The sequence below is a fragment of the Pongo abelii genome, chromosome 10 (genome assembly GCF_028885655.2).
Source record: "Pongo abelii isolate AG06213 chromosome 10, NHGRI_mPonAbe1-v2.0_pri, whole genome shotgun sequence".
NCBI classification, from domain to species: domain Eukaryota; kingdom Metazoa; phylum Chordata; class Mammalia; order Primates; family Hominidae; genus Pongo; species Pongo abelii.
Window position 1 is genome coordinate 81,239,805 of NC_071995.2, and position 25,701 is coordinate 81,265,505.

Below are 25,701 nucleotides of genomic sequence, written 5' to 3' on the forward strand. Positions count from 1 at the left end.
GGGTTCTCGAATCAGCTGTAGAATAACAATCCGATTTCCATTTTACCAAGATCACTCAGACTACCGTTTTGAGAATACCCTCTAGACAGAAGTATGAGGACTATTTAGGAGGTTATTGCTGTCATCCAGGGTGATGTGGTGGCTTGAGACAGAATGGTATCAGTAGAGTTCAGATGATTCTGGACACATTTCTATGATCAAATGTCATCTTCCAAGGACAACCACTTTAATGCAAATGCTGTTTTCTAGTTGTTTTATAAAAAAGATTTTTATTTGATTTTGAACATTTTTAAAGCTACATATGAATGATTTTTTTCTAAAGAGAATTGTATCATAACACCTATTACAGATTGTTTTAGCTCTTTAGTTGCATTGATCTTGAGTGAATTATTATAATATTTTAGTAAAAAATGCCAGTCACAATTAATCTAGGGAGTTTATATATAGAATTTTTACAAAGCAGGATTTGAGCCTATGGCTTAAGGCCAGCTTACATTTTTATGGATTTCTACATTGCAGACAGCTTTTTAAATCCAGGAATTAATGAAAGATTGGTCTTCACAAGCTTGTCATATTGAAATGTTGGTAAAAATCTACTAAGTACTTTAAATGGTTCGGTGAGAGAATTGTCCAGAGAAGAAATGGTATTACTCTGATGTTGAAACAGTTCAATACAAAGCAATTGCTGTTTCCCTTTTCCCACTTTAGCCCATGAGGAGATTTTATGCTCTTTGTGTCTGGATCTCTAGAGAATGCTTCCTTATTTTATATCATCTGTTTTTCCCTACTCAAATTACTTTAATTTCTCATCTCATTTTTTTTATTTCTTTCTCCCTGTAATTTGTGATAATTAAGATGATGGTAAGCTTGGGTAAGACAAATTACAACCAAAGAAATAAAGTGTAGTAGCAACAGTACACACATGAGAACAAAATAAATTTTACTTACGCTGTTCTTTTTTTATTTGTAATTGGACTCAGTTATCAAATCATAGAATGTGTTTGCTGTATATGAAAAAGAAGTGGTTTCTCAGAAACCTATTGTTCCCTGTGAAGGATAAAACTTTTACGTTTCCTTATTTTAATGACTTTTAGAAAGTAAACTGATATTCAATGAATGTCTTATTTATATACATGTATCTATCTATACACATATATGTAAACTAGTCATTATGCCCCATAATTAGGGAAGACAATGCTGTTATAGATAGCTGGTCGCTTATAGGGCAAGAAAGGGCACACACGCATGCACGCACGCACGCACACACGCACACACACACACACATCCCAGGAGTGTCTGGTGACCATCAGGTGATGGTCAGGCAGTTTTTAACTGTTTCTCTAAAGTAATAATTGTTCACAGGTGGCATGAGGGAAAGCTGGCTCCTAATAGATAGAAAACACCTGAAAGTGATGCTCAGCACCTTCCTGATAAGATCTCAGGAGTTGTGCGAGTGGGGAGAAGTAACACATCACCCCGGAAGTATGCCAACCTATAAAACCCCAAGTCAGAACTCAAGCCTCACACTTGCCTTTCAAGTCACCCACTTAGCCCTCTCCCAAGTGTACTTTCCTGCCTTTTATTACTGTTCTAAAGCTTTTTACTAAACTGTCACTTCTGCTCTAAAACATGCCTCGGTATCTCCTTCTGCCTTATCCCCCTCTGTCGAATTCATTCTTCTCAGGAGGCAAGAACTGAGGTTGCCGTAGACCCATACGGATTTGCCACAATGCCAGATGCAAATGATTACCAGAAGAGCTCAGCCTGCTAGCTAATCCCAGATGTCATCAGAGTCCAGAGTATGGTGAAAAACGTTTATTTTGTTTTTCCCATAAGACACTGATTCTCAAAGTGTGGACACTGAACTGGCAGCATCAGCATCACCAGGGAACTTGTTAAAAATGCAAATCTCAGGCGCTATCTCAAACCCACTGAATCTGAAATTCTGCGGATGGTGCCTTGCTCTCTATTTTAAAGTCCTCCAGGTCATTTTGATGTGCTCTAAAGCTAGAGACTAATGAAAAAGGTAACCTTGCAGGCCCTGTAGAATTCATCAGTGTAGACAGACTCTCCAAAGTGCCTGCCTTAATCGAGTTTCTCTTTCCTTTAGTCCTGGCTCTACCTTGTAGTATACCTGCACTACCTGAGCCTCATTAGCTGTTCCTACTCACTGAAACTTGGGGCTTGTCTCAGTCTTGATGGGCTTAACAGTAATTCTTCAGGGAAGAGCACCTATCTTTCTTGCCATATTTATTACTTCTGCTAGCAGCGATTCAATGCCTTATTGTACAAATAGTTCAGTTCCCAGTAGTGATGAAGATGAGAGGACTGAGATCCACATTCTGTCACATGTGCTAAAAGTGGGGTGACCATATTGGGACAATTCTGATTTCCACCCTTGCTTCAGCATAATTAATACTCCCTTTTACTCTTCTAGGTGCTCTAATTTAGTTGGTAAATTATATTACAGTGAACCTAAATCATAAGCAATCCTAACATTGTTGGAAACTGGTCTAAGAAGGCATCACTAAGAAGGAAATGTTTTGGGCATAAAAATGAAAGCTATCTTTTCACAATAGGTAGGCCAGACAGAACTGGAGATTGAGATGGGACAAACTTAGAGGCTGAGAGATCTTAGTGGCTGCAAGTTCCAGACAAAGATGGGAAGCAGTAGGTTCCACTATGGGAAGCCCAATTAATAATTTGAAGGGGCTAGTGTCTGGTGGAAGCGGTAATAGATAAAGCTGTTGGGAGAGGGGTGATGTGAGGTAAAGTCTTCCCGAAGGGCAAGTGAAAATTTTGTTTCTTGTTGTTGCCCCAATAACGTATCACTTTAGGTTCTTTGAGTAGTTCTTAGGAAGAAACCTACTGTTCTTTGTTTCCCTGTACAAATAGTTCCCTGTACAAACACAAGTTCTATGTATTGGAAATGTGTATTGCTCTATTTTCCATCAGTTCTCGGCTATATTTCAATGTAATGTAGCAGAATAATAATTTACTTTCACTTTTGTTTGAAATATTCAAATTCAGTTTAAAAAATACCAGCCAGATGATTCACATTCCATAATATTCTGTGCCTTTATCACGTAGCAGAATACTAACGTGGGACTATTGAGATTTGTGGCCTGTCGAGAACAGAATAGAGGAAAATATCCAGATACCTAACTGATATGTTGTGATATTGTTTTTCTGAATATTAATATGGTGAATGAATTTTGCAGTTATAAAATTATCATATCGGAATTTTTTTCTGTCACCATTTACCCTACTAAAAATTATATGTTCCATGTAGTTTTTGGAAATTGTTTACAAAGCACATGTTGCATGGCAAAGCTAATTTAAAGCATAAAGAAATATTAATAAATGATGATAAAAATAGTTAATTTGATTTTACAAAATTAATGATATTTCCTTTTTTGTTGTTGAACAGCAAAGATGCATTTGGCATTGCTAAAGCTTCAAAGGCTTTGCTCTGGACATTGCTTGTAAAGGGACCCCTTGTTATGGGTATCATTACTTAATTGTTACATTTTTCTAACTATTAATATAAATTACATTTCAGAGTTAATAGCTGCCTGTAAAGGAAAAGAACAATTAATAATTCCCTACATTATCCTTTGTTTGAATACTACATAATGTATTTATTAATGCATTTGCTTAGTTAAATGTTATGTTTTGAATACAAGTAGTAATTAATATTGTGTTTTAACTTAAAAATGTAATAACTATAACTGACTGAAGGAAGGGGTTAGCCTGGCAACCTTTATGAAGCTATTTATGAGGAGATAATAATATTTCATTATGCCACAGATTATCTGATTCTTATTTTACTGTTATATAAAAAAGCACCATATATTTAAATTTCATTTCATATCTGTATCTGTAGAGTTAGCATATATAAGTATTTCATAAGTACTGTGTATCTTATTTATAAATGTAACTTATTTATAATTGTTTGCTTAATTTTCTAACCCAAGAATTAATGTTTATTTGTTTTGGGAGATAAGAAAGGCACAGAATGTTAGGTGACAAACTAAGAAAGTGATGTGAAACTTCTTGTAGAAATAGATGAGTGATCTCCAAGTCCTAGTCTTAAAATTTTGTCACTTGCTTTTGAAAAAAACAGAAAGTCTTTATAATCATAGGCTTACCTTTACTCCACATTGTTTACTAACTGAAGTTTAGAAATACTTAAATGCAAGCAGTGGCATTTATTTATTTATGAATGAATGAATGAATGAATGACAGGGTCTCCCTCTGTCGCCCAGGCTGAAGTGCAGTGGCGCAATCTCGGCTCACTGCAACCTCCGCCTCCTAGGTTCAAGCAATTCTCCTGCCTCGGACACCCTAGTAGCTGGGACTACAGGCACCCACCACTGTGCCCGGCTAATTTTTGTATTTTTAATAGAGACTGGCTTTCACCATGTTGGCCAAGCTGGTCTCGAACTCCAGACCTCTGGTGATCCACCTGCCTTGGCCTCCCAAAGTGCTGGGATTACAGGCGTGAGCCACTGCGTCCAGCCAGCTATGGTTTATTATAAATCCTTAAAATAGAGGTATTTCTTTTTTATTTAAGAAATAGTCTTTTGCATTAGAAGACAATTTGTAATATTCATTAAATAAGCAGTAAATAATGGGCTCTTTAGCCACCAGAGAGCATTTAGCATTTTTATTTTGTTTGTTTTTATCTTTCCCTTTTATTTTAGGTTCACGTACAGGTTACACATGCATGGTACACGTGTGGGATACACGTGCAGATTTGCTATGTAGGTAAATTGTGTGTCACAAGGGCTTGGTGGACAGATTATTTCATCACTCTAGTAATAAGTATAGTACCCAAGGGGCAGTTTTTTGATCTCCCCGCCACCGCCAACTTCCACCCTCAAGTAGCTCCTTGTGTCCGTTGTTCCCTTTTTGTGTCCACGTGTACTCAATGTTTAGCTCCCACTTATAAGTGAGAACATGGTGGTGTTTGGTTTTCTGTTCCTGTGTTAGTTAGCTTCAGATTATGGCCTCCAGCTCCACCCAGGTCACTGCAGAGGACATGATCTCATTCTTTTTTGTGGCTGCATACTATTCCATGGTGTGTGTACCACATTTTCTTTATCCAGTCTACCATTGATGAGCATTTAGGTTAATTCCATGTCTTTGCTATTGTGAATACTGTTAACAATGAACATATACATGCATGTGTCTATGATAGAACGATTTCTGTTATTTTGCATATGTACACAATAATGGGATTGCTGTGTAAAATGGTAATTCTGTTTTAAGTTCTTTGAGAAATCAGCATACTGCTTTCCACAGAAGCTGAACTAGTTTACATTCCCACCAGTAGTGTATAAGCCTTCCCTATTCTCTGCAACCTTGCCAGCATTTGTTATTTTTTGACTTTTTAATAATAGCCATTCTGACTGGTGTGAGATGGTATCTCATTGTGGTTTTGATTTGCGTTTCTCTAATGATTAGGGATATTGAGCATTTTTTCACATGCTTGTTGGCTGTGTATATGTCTTCTTGACATTTTCAAAGTTTTATGTTTTTGTGTGCAACTCAGAACTTAATCATTTTTATAACTATTTTTAGTACTTTTAAATTTTTGAACTTTAAACAAACATGAAACCTCAAACAGGAAGAGATAATAATTATACCACAACTTGAAAAACCTGGCAACTATATGGATGGCTTCAGCATATGTTTGTCATCCTTTAATTTGGTTTTTATTTGAATATCCATATCAGATAAGGCTTAGTTAGCATTACTACCGTTACTGTTCAATCTCTATTTAAAAAGTGACCTGTTGTCTCTGTCTGTATATTTATGACATTAAAATTGGGCCTAACTTTTGTTTTCTTTACCCTCACAATATGTTTCTGGGATAGCATTATATAATAATTTTTGAGGTACAGTTCAAAGAGTTCTGTGACTCTGCAGTAATTCTAACCTTATAAAGCTAACCTGAAAGTAATCTCACAAATCTGAACTTGTTAATATTTATTCCATAATTATTATTAAATCTAATTGAGTAAATTAATGCTTAACCTACCTCCCTATGTTTATCAGTAATTTAATATTAAATATGAGAAATGCATATTTGTCAATATGAATATACCTGTTTGTACATACGCATCAGAGACAGGAGCTGTTTTAATGTAATAACAATGGAAATCAGCTCAACTCATATTTGTAATATAGCTTTAAATTTATTCATCCTATATCTTGCTGAATAGTCTATAGACGATTTCTTTTTAAGAAAAAAAAAGTTTAAGTTAGCAAATAGAAACCTTGAAATGTTCCATAATTAAGCAAAAGGCATATAAATAATCTCTAAATAATGAGTATGTTATTAAATCTTAGCTTCAAATCACCTTTACCACTGTACTTATTTTTCTTTAATAACAGCTTCATTGTTTCATGGGATTTTCTGAGTTGAAGCTCACTGGTTTTTATACTTTTCAGGTCAGTTTCTTCTGGAAGAAGCTCGTCTCATAGAAGCAGCTGAGATGGCAAAAAAAGCAGCTGAACTAGACAGCACAGAGTTTGATGTTGTCTTCAATGCTGCCCACATGCTCAGGTTAGTTTTTGCTGCTGTGCCTCAAAGCCTAGGCTTTGAGAAGGTAATTAATTATATGAATTTTCCTATCATACCACCTTATTCCACATTCTCAATGTGAATCAATCATGCTGCTTAACTATGTAAAAAATTAGAAATATTGTATTCATTATAGGTTATTCAAGCTTATCCAGCCGGTGACCCATGGGCCACATGTGACCCAGGACAGCTTTGAATGCATTCCAATGCAAATTCATAAACTTTCTTTAAACATTATTGTAAGGTGTTTTGCTTTTTCTTTCTTTTTTTTTTTAAGCTCATCAGCTATTATTAGTGTTACTGTATTTTATGTGTGGCCCCAAGACAATTCTTCTTCTTCCAGTGTGGCCCAGGGAAGCCAAAAGATTGGACTCCCCTGGTCTATGTGCACCACGTGTAGGGCATATGAATTTTTAGGACTTTCTGAAAATTACTGCAACCTCCTTTCCCTTCCCTCTAAAAATTACTAGTCATAAAATACAAAAAGGAAACTGCAAAAATGAATATAATACATGTCTAATTAAATGTCTCCAAATCAAAACATTATGTCAGTAAACTGCATCTCAATATTTGTGTTTTTATGTTAATTATATTGACTGTGGCATGTGGATACATTTTAATGTTTAATAGTGGAGAGGATTATCAAATACAAGTATACTTAAGGCCCATGAAATTCTCAAAATAGCCCTGTAATCAACACTATTGCTTTGTCGTGAAACAATACATTTTTTTTAACTTTTAATTCTTCTGTTTTGAGAAGACTATTACAAAGGCTAATTACAATGAGAGCAAAAAAACTAAAATATAACGCCAGATTATCAGGTTTTTTTGTGTGTGAATATAAAAAAAGTCAGTACATTCATAAATGGTTCTTTAGATTAAAGGAGGATTTTTTAACTGTTTTTAATCAAATGATTTACATCGTTGTTTAAAAAACATTATTTGTCATGTTAGTTTTATATATATATGTACATATAACTCCACCCATATTCTTACTCGAATATCACTTCATTAAATCCCTACCTAAATGCTTCATTATATGACTTCTGTACTGTGGTCTCTGTGCTTGGCTTCCAGGGATAGATTTGTAATTACGTAGATTACTCTTACAAGAGAAGAATAATAACAGAGAAGTTGGTTCACAATTGGATGGTTTTAAAATGAGGACATTTGAAAAAAGTAGAAGGACTATTTTTTTAGCTTTTAAGATGATTGTAGATTCACCTGTAGTTATAAAAAATAATACAGAGACATTTTAGTTGAATGTCCTCATTCAACATTAATGTTAGCATCCCTAAAGTACTTGTTTTGTGATGAACTCAAGAAAGCTGACACCTACAAAGGGAAATCAGGATTCAATTGACTATTGGTATATTTATAAAATAAACTGTAACCAATCTGCAAGAGCCTTCAATGCAAAGATAATTTTTAAAAGACACCTCAATTTGTGTGACAAGGTTAGGTACTATTACAGAGATAAGGACTTTTTGTTCCTCATGAATAAAACACTGCTTTCAGCCACAATAAACAATTTGCAAGAATGGGAAAGCACAAATACACACAGGCAAATTCATCTTGATAATAACAGATACTTTTATCAACAAGGCATTTTGCTACATATTAAATCCATGTCTGAAATTCAAAGTCTACCAATAGAAACCCATTATAAGTGTATTACAAAATAAAGTCCTTGTTAAAGACATCACTTATGATTTTTTCTTAGTTGCCTTAGTGCTAGAAACCAGTGGAAAGTTTTTGTTATATACTGGCAGTGAGGAAATCTTTAGGATTTATTTTCAGAACCTCCTCTCCAGCTTTCTCCGGTCTTCTGCGTCATTAAGTTGCAGTCAGTCGGTGCCCTCCTATATTGACTGCAAGAGTGACCACAGCAGCCTGACTTTCTTCTAATCAACTGGATGGCAGTCTTCATGAATGTTTTTACTTAGCTTTTCTGTTTTTCACCTCTGTCAAATTCAAGCATTTCTGGAGTGCTTGCTGTCAAGCTGAATACCAGTCTGTTTTCTTATCAGTTGAGAACATTCAGGGCTTTGTTTGCCTAAAGGAGTAAGAAAGGTTATTGGTTTCCCCTTGAATATACTTTTGTCAAAATGGTTAGTTATCAAAATTTTGCTTATTTAATGTTACATGTAAATTTTCTCCTGGGTGCGATGCCACATAGTTCTAAATTAAGTTTGATATTCTTTTATCAGGAACTATGTTCTTTTGAGAGATATTTAGGAGACAAAATTGACAGGGTTTAGTGACCATTTGGGTGTGAGAGAGACTGGGTGTCTCCTGGTTGTGTCTCACTTGGTTCGCTGGATAAGTGGTTTACCCACTATCCCAAATCAGCAATTTAGGGAAAGTTATAGTTCAAGAAAAGGTTTGAACATACTGATTTAACTTCCCTTTTCTTGGCAAATTTTCAATGTAATGACCAAAAGAATCTATAAATGAGGGGAGAGGGAGCGAGAGCTGCTCATTACAAATGTAGCAAAAAGAAAAAAGTTGTCATTCCATCTGAATGAGATTAGATTGGAAGAAGTGAGATCCTGAGGCCAGCCATCAAGGGGCAAATCTTTATCTTACTGAGAACTTCAAGAGGTTTGAAATTTGAGAAGTTTCCAATAGACCCATTCCAGCTACCAGAAATGGACAAAGATCTTTCTCTGTAGAATAAGCTAATATAAAGTTTTGAAATATATTATTCAATTTGGCAGTTCGGATAAGAATGCCAACTCAGAGGTATCAAAATAAAGGGCCTCAGTGAGGCAGGTTAACATTAAAAACATAAAAGCCTCTTAGAGGGTCTCTAAATTCCTGTCATCAAAGTGCTTCACAAGAACACTCTGTGGTGGAAGTAGTATTAATGTCATTCAGCAAGTTTGCTTGGCCCTTTGTTTTAGAGACCACAGTAGGATTACACTTTCCTGCCTTCCTTGAAGCTGAAGTCCTGCATGCCTCTTTTTTGTCAATGAATGTGTGTGAATGTGATGTATGGCACTTTTGAGCCAAAGCTCTAAGACTCAGTGCTTTTCCCTTTCTCTGACTTAGAAATTGTGGAAACGTAGATCCCTAAGTGACGAAAGAAAGACAAACCTCCCTCCTCACCTGCGTTGGATAGGTTCAATGAGTGAGAAGTAAACTTTGTTGTCTTAATTCAGTGAGACTTAGAAGGTGTTTATTCCCAAAGTATAACCTAACTTAGCTGATACAAAATATGTCTGTGCAAAGAAATAGGTAAGTAGAAAGAGGAACATTATAATGTTGGGAAAAGATTACTAAGAGATTAATAGGGTCTCTGAATGTATAACAACAGTGGAGGTAGTATACAATTAATGGGCTAATAATTTAAGTAGAAGCTATAAATATTTCCCCAGAAATTGATGCAAAATACTAAAAACATGAAAATGGTGACTGAATAAAAGATTGGAGGATAGATTGGGAACTCACATGCATAATTATAAGTAATTAGACTTGTAATTATATGTATATTTGTATAGTTCTACATACTATATATGCTCATAATTATATATGTGTATATAATTATATGTCATTTATATATAGTATACATAATGTGATAGTTTTATTTATGTATAAATATGCATATATAATTACATACTGTATATTTATGCATGTAGTTTTATATAGCATATATGCTATATATAATTTTATTTGTGTATATGTAAATGTTAATAAGAACAGAAATTTCTGAAAAAGAGCATAGAGTAGATAAAGAATTATCCAGAAATAGAGAAAATTTCCAAAATAGGATGATCTTCATTCATCATAATGAAGGCAAAATCAATGAGAATGGTTTGTTTCTAAGCTGTTTTCATGTAGAGACCAGCTGTTAGTTGTGTACTAAAGAATCATTCTTGCTAGTTTGTGCAGCAACAAGATTTTTTAAAGAGTGTTCTATAACCTGCAGACTCTACCAGTGGGGTTGGGAGCTCTACTCTACACAGCTAGGAATAATTCCCAACCACCCAGAATTCCCTTGGCCTCAGCAGCTTTTACAGTTCAGGAGCTGTGCCACCATCACCCACAAGGAACCCAGCAGAGTGTGCATCACATTTATTAGAAGATGATTCTCCTGGGCCTAGCTGCTTCCCATTATGCTTACCTCTGAATTCCATTCTCTTGAGATTGCATCTGATAAGTGGAAACTGAGTCCTGTGCTAAACATAAGTTAGAAGATCAGTGAATTTCTGGCTTCTGCCTTGCTTGAGAATGTGGGATCCTTGTTCTGGCTGATTACCAAATGTATTCATAGGGAAGGTGATCACAGATGTTGAGTGGCCTCTCATAAAGAATGTTGACAATACATGGTGACATTTTTAGTACTTCAAACAAAATGAAAAGTTACTAGATGCTTCCAGATGAGAGCATAAAAAAGCAGATCGGTTATCATTAAAGGAAAATAAAGGAATTTAAAATGCTAGAACACAGTAGAGTTATATCTATAGCATTATGAGAAGAAACTATTGAATCATTTATTCTACTAGAAACATTTTCTGTGAATGGATTTATTCAGCTTTTCCGAAGAACTGGAAGCTGGAGAGTACATGAAGGTATTTGATATCTGAGAGGAAATATAGAGGCACTAAAAACAAACTTTACGTGGTTTACAGCATTCATAGGCTCTAGTGGAAGGGGTGTGTGTGTGTGTGTGTGTGTGTGTGTGTGTGTGTGTGTTTAATCTACTTACAGGGTAAGGGATAAAAGTAGCATTTGTTCAAACATCTTCTGTCTGCCTGGCACTACACTTTGCATTTTATGTCTGTCACTCTATTACCTCTGACTGTACATCTGTGAAGTAAACGTTATAATCTTCCCATCTTATAGATGAGCATACTGAGACTCAAAGTCAGTACTCTTCTCTGTGTTTACCATTGGTAAAGCAGGGGTTAAAGCTTAATGTAGTATGATACTGTTTTTACTTTGCCACATTGGCTCCCTCATATTTTACACCTGACTGATGGCTTACATGCTATGATTCTTGACTTTATTGATAGAGAAAACAATTTACAGAGTAACAGATTGTGAAATGTGTAAATAAATGCTCAGTAATGAGGGCTTTCCAATATTATTAAATTATACTTTTATAATAAATTTTATAAAGTAGACAGAGTCATTGGAGAGAGAACTCCAACTTTATATTCTCAAAGAGATATTACATTTTTAGAAGTATCATCATGATTTAATCTCGGATGTGGGTCACGCATGCAGCTGAGACGCGTGCACTTTCCTTTTTTCTAGGCCTAAGGGTGGAAACTATCACTGTTCCCCAAAGGTAGTAAAAATAGCAAAACTCTACCATACCAACTGGTTCTAATTTCTTCCCTAATTTCTAGAGAGCAGAGTGAATATATGAGAAAGAATCATTATCTTTTAATTTTTATATTCAAGTCACAGATATGTAATCAATATATTGAAAACATAAAATTTAGAAATGCTAACTTCTTTATACATTCTACTGGAAGTCACATAAAATTTAAATTCTTAAATGAGAAAAAAAAAACAGAATCAAATTGTTTTCACAAATCAGATTGTGTGTGCTCACATGTGTGTGTATCTTGGGGATATGTGTATATATTTCCAACACCCTCTGGACCATACAGTTTCTTCCTTAACACTTCCAAACTTACCAAAACCACGCGAAAGTCACTGGATTTTTCAATTATAAGTTATATTTTACTTCCAATTTACAATCACAAGGCTCTTATTTCAACCATGCTGTAATGGACCATAGGGTCTTCAGAGCAAAGTGGGGTGGCAGATGAGGTTGAAGGTGGGCGTCTTTCAACCCTGTGCCTTTCCAGTATTAATGTGCAAGTGAACACCTGGGGATGTTGTTAAAATGCATGCTATGATTTAGTAGGTTGGGGTAGTACTTGTGATTTTACGCTTCTAGCAAATCCCAGGAGAAGCTTAGAACGTTGATTCTTGGACCACCACTACAGGCAAGTTCTATCCTGCCGTTTCTCTTTCACCCATCGCAATTCCTTCTCCTCATCCAAACATTACACCTTGAACCTAAGTGGTAATTTACTACATGTGAATATAACAGTTGACATTGCCGATACACATACCCTCTCTTTTAATTTTTCCTACTGCACATAATTATATAATCTTTCTAGATATGGGTTTAACTCTGCCCTTAGCAGCCCCTGAACAGTTTGAGGCCGTGAAAGAAGAGTCTTAAACTGTCATGGGGCATCAAGGAATTTCTCAGAGGGACTTTTTTAAAAATTATATTGTCAGCGTAGTTTTTTCTTCTTATTGCTACATTTTTTCTTTACTGCTCTAGTCTTTTCCTTTAAAATTCAGAAGCCATTTTCGGTGTCTTGACAGAGAAGTTTTCATCTAAGAAGGCTTAATGGTCATAAACAATTTATTGTAGAAGTTTCATTGCAAGGACCTTTTCTGCTCCATTGTTTTTACATATGTATGACTCTGGTTTCACTATTTTAAGATCTTCTGTACATTTTTATGTCTTTGATTATTTCAGTTCTACTTCTGTTCCTACTGTATAACGTATCAACTAGAATTAAAATTTAGTGCTGCTTTGAGTAACTTAAAACTAAGCATCAGAGCCTGGCGAGAATCCAGGAAAACCCAGCTATTTTCCTCTGTTTTTATGTTACATGAACAACAGTCTCTCTCCAGTTAAAAAAAAAAAATGCTCATAAGCTATTCTTGAAAATAATTACCCAGACTTTACTGAAATATTATCTTTTGTATGTATCCGTGGTTTTTATATTAATTTTTAATTCAAATTGACAATTCACAACTATTAATAATTGTAGTTAGAGAGTTTTACTTCTAAATGCCACTAGTTTTTATTATTTATATTTCTAAAGAAGAAATTTTAAATTTAGCAATTTTATAATTCTCACAGAATACATAAAAATGTGGTTAATTGTAAGTGGTTCTTTTAATCAGATTCGCTTCAGACATTTCATAGGGTATATTAAGTTGTTATTCTATTACATATTTGATTCCCAACTTTCTCTTTACATCTTTCTTTATAAGACTATTGGGCCATAAACATGTGTTCCAAAACATACTTTTCTAAAATAACACCAGGGAGTGGAATTAGATATAAGAAATATATATATTTAACAGATGCAAATTTTATAGTCCCATGTACAAAAATGGAATTCTGCAGTATGCAAATGATGAAATTTGTTTATGAGTTTTGTTATTGCCTGTTTGCTTTCGATCTGAGAGTATATTTTCACTGATGGCAAAAAAACAAAACCAACCAACAAAACAAAAAACCCCGAATCTAAAGACTTAAAATATAGGCAGCTCACTCCAGTGATTTCTTGGGAATTCAGGGTTTACTTCCTAGTCCGGTTCACAAATACTATGTGGACTTTTTTCTTCTTCCTTACCTTTCCTGGCCCTGAGAGACCAGAGGTAATGTGAAGAGTGGGAGGTCCCAACAGCTATGATAGGTAGGAGTTGGTAATGAGAAAGGAGCCTCCGTCTGAGTCTCCAGTTGTTGTCTATTGTTGGCATAGGGATGAAATGTTTAATGCTCTAGATATGTGACATAACAATGTTGACTCCTAGGGTGGCATGTTAAATGGAGCAAGTTGCCCATCTGGATCCATTGTGGGTTCCTGGTATGAATGATTTTTCCTTCTCACCACCTCATTCCTGGCTTTGTAAAGTGTGTTTTGGTCAGAATGCAAAGTTGTTTACATCTGGCCAGCAAGATTTCTTGCAGAGCCACTGCTTTCCTCTTCACCCACCTTCAAAGCCTTCTCTTAATACTTGGACACTTGGGAAAAGTTCCCACTATATCTAATTGTGAGCTTTTAAAAATGAGATATTTCAGGAAGTAAGAAAGTGAGTATCTGGCACTGTTTTTGCATTATCCTCATTTTTAAAATGTGGTTAATAATAATAATTGCTTCATGGTGGTATTGTAACTGGTAAATGAAATAATCAATTCCTGGATAGATGATTTAGAAATTTTCCGTCCCAAAAAAGAAATAGGGAAGGAAGAAGGGATACGAGTATGCAGGAAGTGTTATTTTATCATCTGCTTTAATAGTCTTGGGAATCTGAGTCCTGCGATCAGTCCCTAACAATCTTATGGTTGAAGTTCTTGACAATATTTAGTAGAATCTCTAAGCAACTGGCAGAATACTGCTAAATTCTTTACTTTTCAAATATTGATTAATGATTCAATCATCTCTACAATTAAGATTTATTAAGTGCTCCCAGGATGCTGTGTGCAGAGCCGTGTATGAAATACAGCAAACACTGTAAAATGGACATTGGACACTTCCTCATGAATTATTCTCTTTTGTCTAGAGAATAAAATGAGGATATAAATGAGCATTCCATGGGTGCAACTGACGTATTCTTTTCCCTACAGTTTTCCATGTTCTGCCATAAACACATGCTGATTAGTAGTTTATAAAGACCATTTAATATTAGAAGCAAGGTCCTAGAGTGAAAATTAATTTGCATAGTTGTATGACATATATAATAAATCCTAGTGGGTTTTTTTTCCCACCTCATCAGAATTTCATCAATTCCACTTCTAGCTTAAGAAATTAAGTTTTCTAACCTAGATATTTCCTTTGAGAACTAGAGCACTGAATAATACGAAGACTTTAAAAACTAATAACCATTTTGGGGGGCAGTAAAACCTTTTAAAAATTAAGTTTATTATTATTTTCAAGGCATTTTATCTGATGGATTCCCCAGTTTCTCTTTTGATCCTTATCTACCTCATGATTAAATGTCCGTAAAGATGAATATTAATAGTAGATATACTTTCCATGTTGGGCATCTATTGGTTGATCTCACTTCAAAGTAACTGACTTCTTTGTAGTATTAAGTTACTCCAATTTCCTACCTGCATGCCTTTTATTTTCCTCGGGAGAAAACCTTTCCAGGGCATGACCTAATGAATTCTGGTTCAGATTTACAAATGAATCTGTACCAAATTGATTCTATAATTTGGTGGAGGGAACCTTTATTAAATACCCTAGTGAGGGAATTTTTACTGTTTCATACCAAACTAAAGTACTTCTCTTGACATATTGAAATTGAGCTTTAACATTTATGAGAATATAAATTGCAACAGCACATTGTAACATGTCATGGGTCCAGTAGAGCCTTAGGTCAAGGGTTTTTACTTTCTTTATAACCTCTATTAAAAATAGCAGTGTTTTTAATTATTTTTCATTGAAAAATTAGAAAAATATGTCCTACTCTCCAGAGAGATGTTATCTTCAATTATTTCCATAATTTATATGGTTGCATGGGGTATGTTTTTATAGTTTGTATTTGGCTTGACCAAAGTACAAATTCACTTTTATAGATACGGCTAGTTAACCTTATCTTTTAAAACTTGACTATGTTTTTCAATTGAGAAAGTTAATTTTTGTGTTCTCTTCATCCTTGTCCTGTCATCTTCTTGTCTCAATAGCTTCTTTACATCACAGCTTCAAGAGAACACCACTCCATTTTAACTGCAGGACCCCCAGCCATTTACTATTATTGTCACATCATAGTTATGCTATATACATCATCTGAAATTGAATTTGGTATTTTCCTGTAGCATTTTTTCTGTACCCTTCAAATATTGTCACCAGATTCCAGCTCAACCTCCACAAGCTTCTTAGATCTTATTACCTGCCATCTTAGAAGGTCTTCTGAAGCAGCATGATATGATCAAAAAATATATTGTATATTAAGGAACGACTGGCTGGACTTCCTTAGAACCCTGCTTCTGGTAATGAGTTGGGTGAACCTAGGTCTTTTCTGTGAATCACAGGAATAGGCAGTGAACCAATCTATCTGCAAATTTCCATGCACATCTTATTTGTACAAGTCAGTTGTGCTACTTAGAGGATTTGGCTGTGAGCAAAAGAAACTGACCGTAGCTATTTGAAGGCTATGGGAGCTACAGAATTCACTGTAGGCTGGAAGGCTTAAATCGGCAGGAAACAAGGTAGCCTCAGTGGCCCAGAAGTGAGATATACAAAAGCAGTTCTTTACAGGAAGAGTCTGGCTAGTAAATAGTCCCATTGCTTCTACCATCGCGAATGAATTCTGGCCATCCTTTCATCTTTCTGTCACTTAGGAATGAAAGTCCTAAGTAACAAGAACATCCATTTAGCTGAGGTTAAGTCATGTGCTATAACCCTGGTGTCCAAAGTCCAAGGGGAGACATAATCTGGACTTTTTATTTTTTCTGTTAACTACACACCATGGAAAGTTCCCTCCATACTGGAAAGAAAGTGTCTTTCTAGACAGATGTGGAATTTTGAAAGTCCTGCAGATCTTTACTGTTTTCATAAAACAAAAGCAATAATTACTAATTTTGACAATTTATTTTTAAAACAGATTTTTCTGGGGTATCATGTTGATGCTGGAGAACCCCACCACTATAATATATTACCTAGTTTTGCATGGAAAAGTAGGATAACTTTTCTAATTCCTAATATGTAAATGTGAAATAACACCCGCTGAATAGATTATGTTAAGATACTATTTATAATGCCTTAAATACAATAACAAGTGCAATGCAAACACTCAATTTTTAAGTCTTTTTCTGCTTGGGCAATTTATTGTTTGGTGTGACCAGAATTTTTTTAAAAATTGACATTATTTTGCTGCACAGTGATCCTATTTGTAATTCTAAAATAAATGGTACAGTTTTATTTTATTTTTTCTTTTACAGACAGGCTAGCCTCAATGAAGCAGCCGAGAAGTATTATGATCTGGCAGCCAGGCTGAGGCCTAATGTAAGTACTTCCCTAATGAGAAACATTTTCAGAGGGATAGACTCAAAGCGTATGATAGGTGTAAGACATAGAAGCATCGTGATACTGGGTTTTTGTTGTTTTTTGTTTTGTTTTGTTTTGTTTTTTCTTTCTCCCTTTCCCTCTCTGATCTCTTATTTTGAATACCTACTGAACAGCTAATTCAACAGTAAAATCTGCCAGCCTCAAGCTTCTTTTTCTAGAGGTAGATTTGCTGTCTTCTAGCCTGTATAAAGCAATGTAAGATTTTTATCACTTGAACACCGGCTTTAGCATCACTCTAAATACTTTGTATTTGGATAACTTTTAAAATCAATTCCTTGAAGGTTTTTTTGGCTGTGGCATTAAATACCTATTATTTTTTGATTCTCATATATAGTCAGACCTCAAGCTGTATGCCTCTTTTCTATTCCACAGCCCTCATTTCTAATAACTGTGCTTTTCAACTTTATCAAGAATGTTTTTATTACAATTTTTCTCTGGGTAATCATGCGTCTATAAAGTAAGATAGATATAAATTAGATCTTTTCTATTGAAATAGAGTAACCATTTATAAGAAAATAAGAACTGGTTTTGCCTCGGTCTTCTAAGCACATTTTATTTGCGACACATCTCTGAACTCCAACAGATTGCTTTTATTTTCATATACTTTCTGCATCTCTCACCAGTGCTAAAATCTTCTACCCTGTTCTTCACATCAAGACCATCTATTGGGAAATGTAATTTTGAAACAGTAATGAAAGTGCACATGTGATGTGAGTGCAAATAATGGGATCAGTCTCATTTCTTTATAGTAACTCATCCATTGGGCAAGCATCTATAGAGTGCCTGCTTTGTGGTAGAATACAGAGATTTCGTATCTTAAAGGACCACACAGTGTAGCAGACAAGACTGAATACAATCAACTAATTGAAATACAGTGTGGTGATTCTTATACAGAGGTATATACAGTCTTCTGGGAGCACAAAAGAGGATTAATGTTCCCTGAAAGAGACCTATGTGGGAGGTAGCTATTTTTCTTTACAGGAGATTCATCCACTTGCAACCTTAGCCCTGAATCTCAACGCCTCCGAGTTTTATTTATAGGGGCAAAAAAATATATCTTTTTCTTAAGCATCCTAAGGCTCATGGCTGAGACCCCTAAAACAAAAGAGAGATTAACAATAGAAAAGCATACAAATGTAGTTAATATACATTTTACCTGATATGGGAGCCTTCAGAAATGATGACCCAGGAAAATGTTTTTTGTAGACATCATGCAGAAGTATGATTAGAAGACAAAAGGTTATGATCTCATGGTAATCAATTGGGAGGAACTTAGAAAGTCCTGTTTGTTCTTCTTCTCTTTTTCCCTGTGTATTCAGAGATAAAGTGTTAATGAGGATCTAATTACCTACTACAGGAGAGAAGGGAGGGAGAAAGTTATAAAATGACCCTCCTTCTTCTGCAGTTTTGTTTTTTGCAGCTTAAAATACTCAGTATTACAAGGAACCGTACTTTGGGTGGCTATTCTGAACCCTGTCACATTAATTATGAGACGTTTCAAGAATTGATAGGCAGTTTGCAACAGAAGAAAATAACTTAATAATCATATGTTAAGAACAATGACAGCTAAAATTTATTGAGCACTTCTTATTATGTGCCAAGCACTGTGCTAAGTACTTCATTCATTTCTCACAACAACCCACAGATACCTTTGTGATCCCTATTCTGTGGAAGGGCTGAGAAGTTAATAACTCACCCACTATCAAAACTAAATGGAATCACACTGTAACCCAGGCCACTGAATGCATAAGAGAAAGCTTGGTGGAAAAAAATGCAGCCATATCTTAGAGAGCAAAGGCAAGCCAGAAATTTGGAAAACCTAAATAATGATAGTCATTTTATTTATTCAGTAATATTTACAGAGTACCAGGTATTACTTCAGGCAGTGGCTATACAGCAGTGAACAAAATGGTTAGGAGCTCACAATCTAGTCTGAGGAGAAGGAGCTAGTATGTCAGACAGTGATAAGTGCTTTGGAGAAAGCTGGAGCAGCACAAGTGGGTTAAGAGTTACAGCAGGGAACGGGGTGGCGTGCACTAGGCATGGTTTTGTAAATGCCCTAGTTGGGCATCTTTGTGTAGTATTTCTAGGAAAAGGGTTGAATTTGAAGTCTTATTACAACTTCATTAAAGGCAGAGATCAGAGTTTTTGTTTTTCTTTTTTTTAAATTGCCTTCACATTAATAGAATGCTGTGAATATACATAATGCATGATAGTTAAATGCAATTGTTGTTTGAGTACTAGTCACTTGAGTATCATGTTGATTTTTAGTCAAGTGTTTGGTCAAATGATCATCTTCAGCATGTTACAATGGATTCTTGAGAGAAGAGCTACCTGAGCTATCTGACCTGAACTAAAAAATGAAAGACACTCGGATATTACAAGACTTGAGTCTGATTTGTGAAATGGTTAATTTTAAAAGACTAACCAAATCATAAAATCAGTATTTAATCTCCAACTCAAAGCCCTTTTTTTCTGAACCCTCAAAATGTTTCTGCATAAACTCACTGCAGACTGCCTTTGAAAATATGTTTATTCAAATGATACTTTCCTTATCTGGCAACAGTACTTTTTAAATGGATGGGACAGAATAAAATGTTCATATTTAACAGTAAATAAATGATGTTACTATTGATGGATCAACAGATATGGTTTTTTCCTAATCTATTTTCAGAATTGTGTTTTGACTTACAGTATGTGGTCTAGGTGAGTAAAACACCACAGCACAGAGGAAACAGTGATAAAATACAAACCATAGCAATAATATAAATTTTTCCCGTCCAAGTACTAACCAGGCCCAACCCTGCTTAGCTTCCGAGATCAGACAAGATGATAATATAAATTTCTGTTCCGAAATGAAGAGACCTATTTAAACAATAACCGTGTAATGATTTATTAGCAATGACACATCTGATCTGAATTAAAGCATTCATTTAACATTTATCCTGTTCATAGCTGTTTATTACCTTTGTTCATAAAAAACATTCTTTGTTATTGCTCTGCTTTTAACTTAATTTGTTACCTGCCTATATGGTAGCATAGCAAACAGACTTCAACTCCAGTCTTCTATTTAAATAGTTCCATTATCTTTTCTAGTTTTCTCCCCTACACTGTAATCTAATCTTACTCTTACTTTTTCTTCTAAAGCATTTTCTTCTATTTTTTAAGTACCCCTGAGAGGGTAAAAATCTGTAGTTGTATGTGGGAGATTCTGTGAATGTTTCTGCAATGTTCATGTCAGGTCACTACTATACAAAGTAAAATATGAAGCTGCAACCTTCATTACAGTCACATTAAAAAGCTTGCTGATTGTCTGTGGGATATTCTTTCTTAATAAAATACCTATTCCATTTCTTCAATATGTCCTATGATGAATTTCTTTATTTTTTTCTATGATATGAAAGCCATATTTTCCACATAATTTACTTTGAAATTGTTAAATGTATTTTTGCATCATTTTATATACAAAGAATTCCAGTGATCAAATACTAAAATAATGAAAGATGTCTAAATTAACAGGCACAAAATAAGTTTTATATTCTGCTACTGTCTCTTTATCAGAGATGTTTAATACCTTGTCGTTTACCAAAATACATAGTTAGAGAAGTCTATTTATTACAAAATGATACCATTACCATTTTAAAATTTTATTTACTTGATTTTTGGGGCTGATTGTCCTAAAATTAAACCTTATAATACATTAAAACACGTTTCTATAATAGGAAAACTCGTTATCGAAGTTGTCATTTTAGGTTTTTTTAGTTTTAATTTTTTTTTGGTTTTAAATAAATTGACTTCTCTTTGGAGGTTACTTTAAATAGACAACAGTCTTCTCTGTCTTCTCTCTCACTAATGGGCATGAAAAAATGCTGACTCTCAAAGACTAGAGGGGATATTAAATGAAACTGCTTTGTTCTTCCTGTGGGAATTAAGCCAAATTCTGCATTAACTGATGGATTTTTAAAAAATGGTTAATGTGAAGAATGGGAAATTTGCATAGTACAAAGTCACCTGCTTTTACTTGGCTTTTAGTAAACTCTAGAGTTAGAAGAGGGTAATTAGCAATGATAGATCTGTACATCTTGTATTTTGGGGAATGTAATTGTTTTTAGTATGAATTTATTCAACTTATTTTTTATCAAGTTCCAGCTTTATGTAAGACTATGCCAAATGCAGTAGGATTTGAAAGTTATGAAAAATTAACCTTGTCCTTAATAAATGTACAATCTAATGTGGGGAGGGAGTAGAGGAGAGAACACTGGAATCTCAATCCTCAAACATCAGGGCAGTAAATAATGGCATCTAATAAGTGCTTTGTGAGACACATGAGCTAGGTGTAAGCAAAGCGCACAGGAGAGAGAAATGACATTCAGCTGGATTGAGCTGAAGAGGCACTGAGTCACAGTTGACAAGCTAAAAGAAGGTTGAAATGATAGGATGCTTATAAGTAAGGATTTTAGCAAGAACAAGGAGAGAATTCTGGCAGGGAGAACTATACACATGAACTAGGGCAAAGGGAGGGTACGGAAAGGAAGGGTATAGGGGAAGATAGAAATGGAAACTGGCATAAAACTACATGAAAGGTGGTGGATACCATACTAAAAATGTGGAGTTTGTATTTTAAAATGTTATTAAGCAAAGTGACATACTGAAAATAGTAATTTAGGATGGCCATTTATATGATGAAATGAAAAATGTCGATTGTGTTTGAGGAAATAGAGTTGGGAGATACAGCCTTGGGAAAACTAAATAAAAGGTCATGGTAATAGTATAGGCATAAGGTAGTGAAACTAAAGTACAGAAATTGAGAGGAATGGAAAAGAACATAAAGATAAATTAAGCGATAGATTATTTCAAAAGATGTGAATAAGATAATTAGTTGGCCACCATATATGTTCCCAAATTTTGATTTTAGGTAACCTGGAAGAAAAGAAATACCACAAATATAAAAAATTGTAATCAGAGGGCTTTATTTATTCTAAGAACAAAATGTTTAGACTGAGCAAATTCTGAGTGAGAGAATTTGCTTACTCTAATATTCTCATGGGGCATTCCTATCAAGGAAGGAGTTAGAAGAAAGGCCATAGTTAGGGATAGAGATTTGGGAGTCATTTGCAAAAAGGAAATGGTACCAAATAAATGGGTAACATCAACAATGGAGGGAATATACAAAAGAGAAGAGAATCAATTTCAGGCATTTGGGAACTTCTACATTTCAAATTTAGAATAAGGAAGGCAGCCAAGACAGTGACAGGGCATAGAAAGCAAAGTTGATGAGCAGGGAACACTGCTGTAAAAAGGTAAAGAAAAACAAGGACAGAAAAAGTCCATCGACTTCCGAGAGTAAGGATATTTGTGCCCTTTGAGAGTGCAGTTTCACATAAGTGATGTGAGCAGTTAAGGAAATGGAGAATTGGAAGTGGGTGGTGTAAGACTTATGCAGTAATGATGTTTGGAAATAAATATTTGAATTTATTACAAATTAAAGATAGATGTTGAGATGTTTGTGTCTGTGTGTTAAATAGGATACTAAAAATGTGTGTGTGCATGTGAAAATGAGACTGAAAATGTGTCCAAGGTGAGGGGAGGTGCAAAGGAAATATCAGAGATATTTAAGGATTGCTTCCTCCCCAGTGACTGAAGAAGATAAAGGAGACTGTGAAGATACAGAGGGGAAAACAAAACTAGAAATAGAGGGGAGGTAACTTTAGGTAGTAAATTATTTAAGTTATGCTTATTTGGTTATCTGCTAATCCTGTGGGGGAAGAAAGGATAGAATTTTATGTTAAAGACTCAGGGACAACTGCATGTTCTGAGGAGCACAGTAGGTAATATTTGATGCAGGCCTGTACTATCTACATGGAATAAATAAGTACCAATAAGGAGACATTTTTTTGATGATCACTGGTAGATTACTTCTAGTTTGGACTCAGCTCTCTGATTTATATGCTAACTGTTATATTTGCATTTTTCATTTCTAATATTTAGAATATTTTATAAATATTCCATGTGTATTTAGTATATGTGAATTAAAAGGAGAATATCTTTCAAGGATTATGTTATCAATAGAGAACTTCACATATGCATTGTATCTTTCCCAGGTACTTAGAACATAAATTATTTCAGAGCATTATTATAAAATCAAAGCCAGTGTTATCCATTTGGGCTCTTTAGCAATGATTATATGTCAAAAGATTAAACTGAGAAACATGGGAAGAGAAAAATCAAATAAATGAGCTTATTGACAAAAAGCAGCTGTGTTATGCGGTAGTCCACATATTCTGTAATGTATTACTTTCAATTTGACTATCGTTTTTGTAGTGAGTATGGTGGTAGGGGAATGACTGTGGAGTGGAAATAACCACTAAGACTGAGCTCTGGGGGAAAAGATTAATTATTTAATTGAGCTATTATTAATTGAAAGGATATAAAATTTCCCACCTATATATGTATGTTCTAATGGGAAAGATATTGTTCAACCCTAATTAGAACAAAAAAACAGAAAACCAAGTTTAATGGGATAGATTCAGATTTTAACATATAAAGGATTATTACGTTGTTGGAAAAAAATGACAAGGTTAATAATAATTTGTGTGGGAAGCAGTTAAACCACATTTCTGCTTGTAAATGGGGGGAGGAACCACATGGCCTCTCCCAAAACTTTCCACAAGCTTCTGTGATGTGGGAATACTACATACCATATGTCTCCTGACTTTTAGGCATTGATTTTATGTGGATCCCAGAATCACCAGATTGACTTTATGAGTAAAATATGTTTTAATACTGCACATATATATTTCACCTTGACTGGTTTTTTCAGTTACAAATACATCCATATATTTTATTTATTTTTTTATTTATTATTTATTTTTCCATAAGTTGGGGTACAGGTAGTATTTGGTTACATGAATACTTTAGTGGTGATTTGTGAGATTTTGGTGCACCCATCACCCGAGCAGTGTACACTGCACCATATTTGTAGTCTTTTATCCCTCGCCCCCCTCCCACTCTTCCCCACAAGTCCCCAAGGTCCATTGTATCATTCTTATGCCTTTGCATCCTCATAACTTAGCTCCCACATATCATTGAGAACATATGATGTTTGGTTTTCCATTCCTGAGTTACTTCACTTAGAATAATAGTCTCCAGTCTCATCCAGGTCACTGCAAATGCTGTTAATTCATTTGTTTTTATGGCTGTGTAGTGTTCCATCATATGCATATACCACAGTTTATTTATCCACTCGTTGATTGATGGGCATTTGGGTTGGTTCCAAAATTTCGCTATTGTGAATTGTGCCACTATAAACATACCTTTTTCAGATAATGACTTATTTTACTCTGGGTAGATACCCAGTAGTGGGATTGCTGGATCAAATGGTGGTTCTACTTTTAGTTCTTTAAGGACTCTCCACACCGTTTTCCATAGTAGTTGTACTAGTTTACATTCCCACCAGCAGTGTAGAAATGTTCTCTGTTCATCACATCCATGCCAACATCTACTATATTTTGATTTCTTGATTATGGCCATTCTTGCAGGAGTAAGGTGGTGTTGCAGTATGGTTTTGATTTGCATTTTCCTGATCATTAATGATGTTGAGCATTTTTTCATATGTTTGTTGGCCATTTGTATATCTTCTTTTGAGAACTGTCTATTCATGTCCTTAGCCCATTTTTTGATGGGATTGTTTGTTTTTTTCCTACTGATTTGAGTTTGTTGTAGATTCTGGATATTAGTCCCTGGTGAGATGTATAGATTGTGCAGATTTTCTCCCACTCTGTGGATCATCTGTTTACTCTGCTGACTGTTCCTTTTGCTGTGCAAAAAAGCTCTTTAGTTTAATTAGGTCCCAGCTATTTATCTTTATTTTTATTGCATTTGCTTTTGGGTTATTGGTCATGAAATCCTTGCCTAGAAGGGTTTTTTTTTTTTTTTCAATATTATCTTTTAGGATTTTTTATAGTTTCAGGTCTTAGGTTTAAGTCCTTAATCCATCTTGAGTAGATTTTTGTGTAAGGTGAGAGATAAGGATCCAGTTTCATTCTCCTACATGTGGCTAGCCAATTATCCCAGCACCATTTGTTGAAAAGGGTGTCCTTTCCCCACTTTATGTTTTTGTTTGCTTTGTCGAAGATCAATTGGCTGTGTTTGGGTTTATTTCTGGGTTCTCTATTCTGTTCCATTGGTCTGTGTGCCTATTTTTATACCAGTACCAGGCTGTTTTGGTGTCTATGGCCTTAGAGTATAGTTTGAAATCAGGTAGTA

At 34.9% G+C, this 25,701-nt stretch overlaps 1 protein-coding gene across 3 annotated transcripts in view; it reads left to right on the top strand.

Moving 5' to 3' along the window:
• Positions 1 to 25,701, top strand: part of TMTC2 (transmembrane O-mannosyltransferase targeting cadherins 2) — a 455,354-nt gene that overhangs the window by 362,743 nt on the left and 66,910 nt on the right. For all 3 annotated transcript variants that reach the window (XM_002823551.6, XM_054527439.2, XM_054527441.2), the window contains 2 exons: positions 6,460 to 6,574; positions 17,310 to 17,373. In XM_002823551.6, coding sequence (XP_002823597.1) covers positions 6,460 to 6,574; positions 17,310 to 17,373 — 179 coding nt within the window. The remainder of the gene's footprint in view (positions 1 to 6,459; positions 6,575 to 17,309; positions 17,374 to 25,701) is intronic.